Raw genomic sequence first — 6,000 nt, 5'->3', positions numbered from 1 at the left:
GTAAAAACATCTTTTTAGCCAATTAGATTATGGTGTTGTTGCATTGGGGGTTAGTATGTGCTGGACACTGCTATATATGCATTTTATTTGTAGGCTCATTTTGTATGAACTTAGAAAAGTAATAGGAAACATTTTAAGAAATTTTCCTTTATTTTACATATCTCCCTTGTTTGTTGAAGAGACAATTTCTTTTTAAAAATGCCATTTTTATCTGTTCTGTAAAAGCTTTGTGAACTGTTATTACTACAACTTAGAATTTCAATTTTAAACAATATTTGCATACCAGCTATGTGTAAAACATGATGTGAAGTGCTCTGAGAATGAGTAGCTAAATGATTCCTGTGCTCAGTGATTTCCTGTGTTCAAGGAATTAATGGTCCAACATGTAAAAATAGCAGTGGGAAGGAAAGAGAAATAACCATGGAGTGAAAGGTTACGTGTGATTGGTATCATTCGTTTTCTTAGTGATGCAAGGAAACTGCGCTCGGTAGTAATGCCATTACCCTACTTATGTTGCTTAGATTGGCTTATCTTGGGAGGCACCAGGCATTGCTCAGCTGGAAGATCAGGTGACCATTGACATCAGCCATGTCCTCAAGGCCTTTTGAAAGTCCACCTCCTTACAGACCTGATGAATTGTAAGTAAATATTTCTTTTAGGTGTTTTTTTCCTTTTCAGAAAAATCAATCACGTGAAAAATACAGAGTTTCACCTAGTAAGTGTTTGTTTGCTTTTAAAAATAAAATGATACGCGTTTGTAAATTTAAATTGAACCAAAGGATATGCAGTGAAAAGTGAGTTTTCCTCTTACCCTTAACTGCCAGGATGATTTTTCTCTAGAGTGGCAGCCACTGTCACCTGTTGCTAATGTTTGCTTCAGTATATCCTTAAGCTTATATTATCTCTTTTTGTTTTTCACAAATGATATCAAGCATTCCATATCAGTGCCTTGTTTAGATAACTATTGACAGTGTATTGTCACTTTCAAAAATAACCCCTTTATTGAAATAAAATTCATGTATCATCTAATTTACCCATTTAGAATGGACAGTTCACTTGTTTTACTGTATTACAGGTCCTCAAATAGGGTTGTTTTATTCATATGTTGATGAGGGAAAAAAAATATCTTGGCCAACATTGAACAAAACAATGTTATTCAAGGACTTGCTTTTCTCTTAAAGTCTGTTTCCGAGGACCTATCAGCAACATTAAGAACTTAAGATATTGGGCCTCCCCGGTGGCGCAGCGGTTGAGCGCTGGGTTGCGAAGCTGCCCGCAGCCTCTGCAGCGCCGGTTCGATCCCCGGCTGCTCCCCGGCCACCAGAGGAGGGTCCCACATGGCGCGCAGACCTCTCCTGCCGCCCGCTGCTCCCCTCAGCAGTGTGCTTCGGTCCTTCTGCCTGCTCTGCTCCCTGCTCTGGCTCTGGTGAATTCTCTCACCCTCCTGCGCTTCTGACTGTACCCAGTGCATGTATAAACAAAACAAACAAACAAACAAATAAATAAATAAACATGCCTCTATAAAAAAAAAAAGAACTTAAGATATTTATCACTACACTATATCCTCCCCCTGCCTAAAACCCCTGCACATCAGCAGTCCCTCTCCATTTAAACCCACCAACCTACCTTCCGTTTCTAATTTGTTTGTTCTGGATATGTCCTATAAATAGAATCATTCTGTACATAGTCATGTGTGACTGACTTTCACTTAGCTTGTTGGTTTCCATGTTATCAATTTTAACAGCGATTCCTACCGTTACATTGAACAAGAAACAAAGTTGAGACTTCTTGGCTTCTTTAGTCATTGGGGGAATCTAACAATGCGTTCTTAAATTTAAAAATTTTCAGACATTGGTAGGAATTTCCTTCTTGATAGCTATAGTAGGGGTTGTGCTCCTATTATGTAATATGAATTTGGTGAGACGCAGTTGTTTATGACAGCTTGGTTTTTAAATATATATTAATAGTAGTAGTTAGGTAGTGCGCCATTAACCTGGTATTAATTTTGTGTTGCTTTTGTAAACAATGGTGAAGTATAATACAGAAAAGGGTACAGAATGTGTATATGAGAGATGAATAAAGACAAAGTAAAACCATCACCTAGGTCTAAAAGAAACAGTTCAATTGTTCCCTGGATCTTCTTTCCTTGGGAACCACTTTGATGATTTACGATCATCACTCATTTTTCTCTATCTTACCACAACTGAACAACAGTCCACTTTTACTTGTTTTTAAACTTTATATGCATATAACATGTGTGTGTGCTTTTCTGTCTTCTTTTGACATTACTTCTGACTTTTGACATTACTTCTGACATTTGTTCATGTTTGTACTTCATTTTACATTTTCTTGTAACTATATTAAAAAAAATTAATTTTAATCTATTTTCTTAACCCAGTATATTAAACACATCTCGACAAATACTGATTCATGAGATAGTTTGCATTTTTTTAGTCTTAATTTTCTGAAGATTTAGGTTCATAGTAAAATTGAGAGACAGAGACAGAGATTTACTATATGCCCCCTGCCCTCACACATGCATTACCTCTTCTCTTATCTCTTCCCCCACCACAATGTTGAACCTACTTTGACACATCATTATTATTCAAAATATATAGTTAACATTAGGGTTTTCTCCTGGTGGTATTATATTGTTTTTTTACACCTGTGATCTCTTGGTGCTTTACACTGAACAACACATCTTAGTTTGGCCCACCCATATTGCAAATACTCAGTAGATCCACGTGGCTCATGGCCACCCTGTTAGATAGGCTAGGTCTGTAGCATTCCACTATGTGGATATATCACAGTTATTGTTCTACTGTAGATAATATTTGCTCTGTTCCCACTTTTGTATTATCATAAACAATGCTGCTGTGAACATCATACCGTTAGTGGATGTATGAGTGATACCATCACTTTGGAGAACTGTTTGATGTTGTCTGGTAGATTTGAAGGTACAAAAAAAAAATCTGTGACCAGATATTCCATTCCTGGTTATAAACCCTAAAAAAATAAGTGCTTGTGTGTACCATAATGCATGTTCATGAATATTCAAAGCTTCCTTCTTCAGGGCAGCTCCGAGAGAACCCAAATATGCAAGTAGAATGAATGGGCTGTAGAATTTTCATACTTCACATTTTCAAAGACCAGCTTAGCATTCTCCCTGGTTTCTCTTTCCTTTTTATTCACCTTCTCATATACTCAGGTAAATTCTTTGAATTTAAATGGTTAGCACCCAGTAGTAAGATGTCTTTCATTCTTTTTTTTCCCCCTAATTATGTTTATTGAGGTAAAATTGGTTTACATCATTGTATCTGCTTTTGGGATTATAGTTTCAAACCTCTGCGTGTTTTGCGTTTTCACACCATGCCTACCCCTAGTGTCCCAATAGTCATCCACATATTCTGTTGGATCTCTTCCCTTCCCCTCCCATCCCATCACTCTACCCTGCCCATCCCATCACTCTGCCCTTCTGGCTGCCTTAGTTTTATAGTCAGATGTCAAGAGTTTATTATCAGTTTGGTTTTATCTGAAGATGTCTTACTCTGGAGTAAAGCAAGGTCATCTGGAAATGATAGTAAAAACAAAAGACACTGGGGTTAGTTTAGGAATTGAATTTTAGTTTAGGAATTTGCCTTCTCAGGCCCCCTTCTTTTTAGATTCATTGTGTCTGTCACAAGCAGACAGTAATTAAATTACTGAGTTCATCAGGTATGTTTATAAAGGAGCTTCAAGATATATTTTGGGGCTATCACCCCGATAAGCTCTTGTATATTTGATTTATTTTATAACTGTTATCATAAAAGACTTTAACTCATGTCGGGATTTGGTTAATGTGCTACTATCCTGACAGACCACACTCTGTGGGACCTGGACTGTGGCACTGTCCATTGCTGTGTCTCCAGTGAACCTCAGCGACAGCCATAGTAAACAGCTCTCAGATGAAGATCTGAATCGATGTGCTTAGTTAGGGAGGAGAGTGAGTTTGCCAGGAATTGCTCATGACCATGGGTAGGCCAGTATAGGTGTCATATTTGAATGCACCAGTCTCAAGACACACAGGGAGTAAGTTTGACACCATTGTTCTAACCTGCTTGGGTCCATCCTCAGGAATTATGATTCTGCTGGTAAGGAGTGCTCCATCTGGGGCATCGGACACATTTTCCCAGGTCATTCTAATATGCAGCGAAATTTGGGAGCCTCTACTCCATAGAAACTAGAACAGTCATTCTCAGTGGACAATTCACAGACCAGCAGCATCAGCATCATCTGGAAACTGGTCTGGATAAGCAAAAACTGAAAAATTAGCAACTTGGGGAAAACAATTTGTGTTTTCACAAACCCTCCAGGTGATTCTGATTAACTGATAACTTACTGTTCAGTGAGTGCCACAGTCAGTTTGGATTACTATAACAAAGTACCGTGGACATAGTGGTTATTTCTCACATTTTGGGGTTTAAGTCCTCTGGGGAAGAGGTGAGTGAGTTCTCTGGCCTTTTTTTTTGAGGACCCATTCATGAGATCTCACCTTCATGACCTAATTACCTCCCAAAGGCCTCATTCCTAATGCTATCATATTGGGGCTGGAATTGCAATATTTGAATTTGTGGGAGGAGGTCACAAATTGCTTCATTGCAGTGAAGGAGTACTGCTGATAAGTTTCATTTACAATGGTTTGTTTAAATTAGTTACAGTACTTTATACATGCTTTCTGCTTACCACCCAAAAGTGCTAACTTGCAATTGTTTTCATGTGTGTTTCAGCAAACCCAGTCATTATGCTCCAAGCAATGACATATATGGTGGAGAGATGCACGTTCGACCAATGCTCTCTCAGCCGGCATATTCTTTCTACCCAGAGGATGAAATTCTTCACTTCTACAAATGGACCTCCCCTCCAGGAGTAATTCGGATTCTGTCTATGCTCATTATTGTCATGTGCATTGCCATATTTGCTTGTGTTGCCTCGACACTTGCCTGGGATAGAGGCTATGGAACTGGCATACTAGGAGGTAGTATAGGCTACCCTTATGGAAGTGGCTTTGGTAGCTACGGAAGTGGCTATGGCTATGGTTATGGCTATGGTTATGGCTATGGAGGAAGTTATACAGATCCCAGAGCAGCCAAGGGCTTCCTGCTGACCATGGCTGCCTTTTGTTTTATTGCTGCATTAGTAATATTTGTTACCAGCGTTATAAGATCGGAAATATCTAGAACAAGAAGATACTACTTAACGGTGATAATCATGAGTGCTATCCTGGGCATCATGGTGTTTATTGCCACAATTGTCTATATAATGGGAGTCAACCCAACTGCCCAAGCTTCCGGATCTATGTACAGCTCACAAATATATGCCCTCTGCAACCAGTTCTACGCAACTACACCTACAGGACTCTATGTGGATCAGTATTTGTATCACTACTGTGTGGTGGATCCCCAGGAGGTATGAGTAATTTTGTTTCTTTTCCTCTCTTTTTCTCCTTGGGTCCAAGATTCTCAATTCGGAATCACTTTAGAACCTTGAAAAAATTTACTGAAGCCCACTTTTACTTAAATCAGAGTTGGGGAAAGGGGTCAGATGTCTTTAATATATACCATATAATTCATCCATTTAAATAATAGTTCAGTGTTTTTAATATATTTATATTTATAGAATTGTATAACTTTCATTTACCATAGTCAATTTTAGAACATTTTCACAGACACCAAAAAGAAACTCTATAACCACTAGCAATCTTTCCTCCTATCCCTAACCCTCTCTAGACCTAGGTAACCACTAATCCTATAGATTTGCCTATTCTTGATATTTCATAAAAATGAAATCACACAATATGTGCTCTTTTATGATTAGCGTCTTTCCTTAGCATTATCATTTTTAAGGTTCATTCATGGTATGGTATATAGTATTTCACTCCTTTTTATTGCAGAATATTGTTTGGATACACCACTTTTTGTTTATCCAGTGATCAGTTGATAGATATTTGGATGATTTCCACAT

The 6,000-nt window shown here is 38.2% G+C and overlaps 1 protein-coding gene across 2 annotated transcripts in view; it reads left to right on the top strand.

Annotated features, from left to right (window-relative positions):
• Nucleotides 1-588: 588 nt before the first annotated feature.
• Nucleotides 589-6,000, top strand: part of OCLN (occludin) — a gene marked incomplete at both ends in the record, with an annotated part of 40,390 nt that continues 34,978 nt past the window's right edge. For both annotated transcript variants that reach the window (XM_084233580.1, XM_084233579.1), the window contains 2 exons: nucleotides 589-638; nucleotides 4,767-5,445. In XM_084233580.1, the coding sequence (XP_084089706.1) occupies nucleotides 589-638; nucleotides 4,767-5,445 (729 nt within the window). The remainder of the gene's footprint in view (nucleotides 639-4,766; nucleotides 5,446-6,000) is intronic.

Source organism: Talpa europaea (genome assembly GCF_964194135.1).
Source record: "Talpa europaea genome assembly, chromosome: 5".
Taxonomy (NCBI): Eukaryota; Metazoa; Chordata; class Mammalia; order Eulipotyphla; family Talpidae; genus Talpa; species Talpa europaea.
The sequence above is the reverse complement of the archived record's forward strand: the minus strand, read 5'-3'. Positions and strand labels throughout refer to the sequence as shown.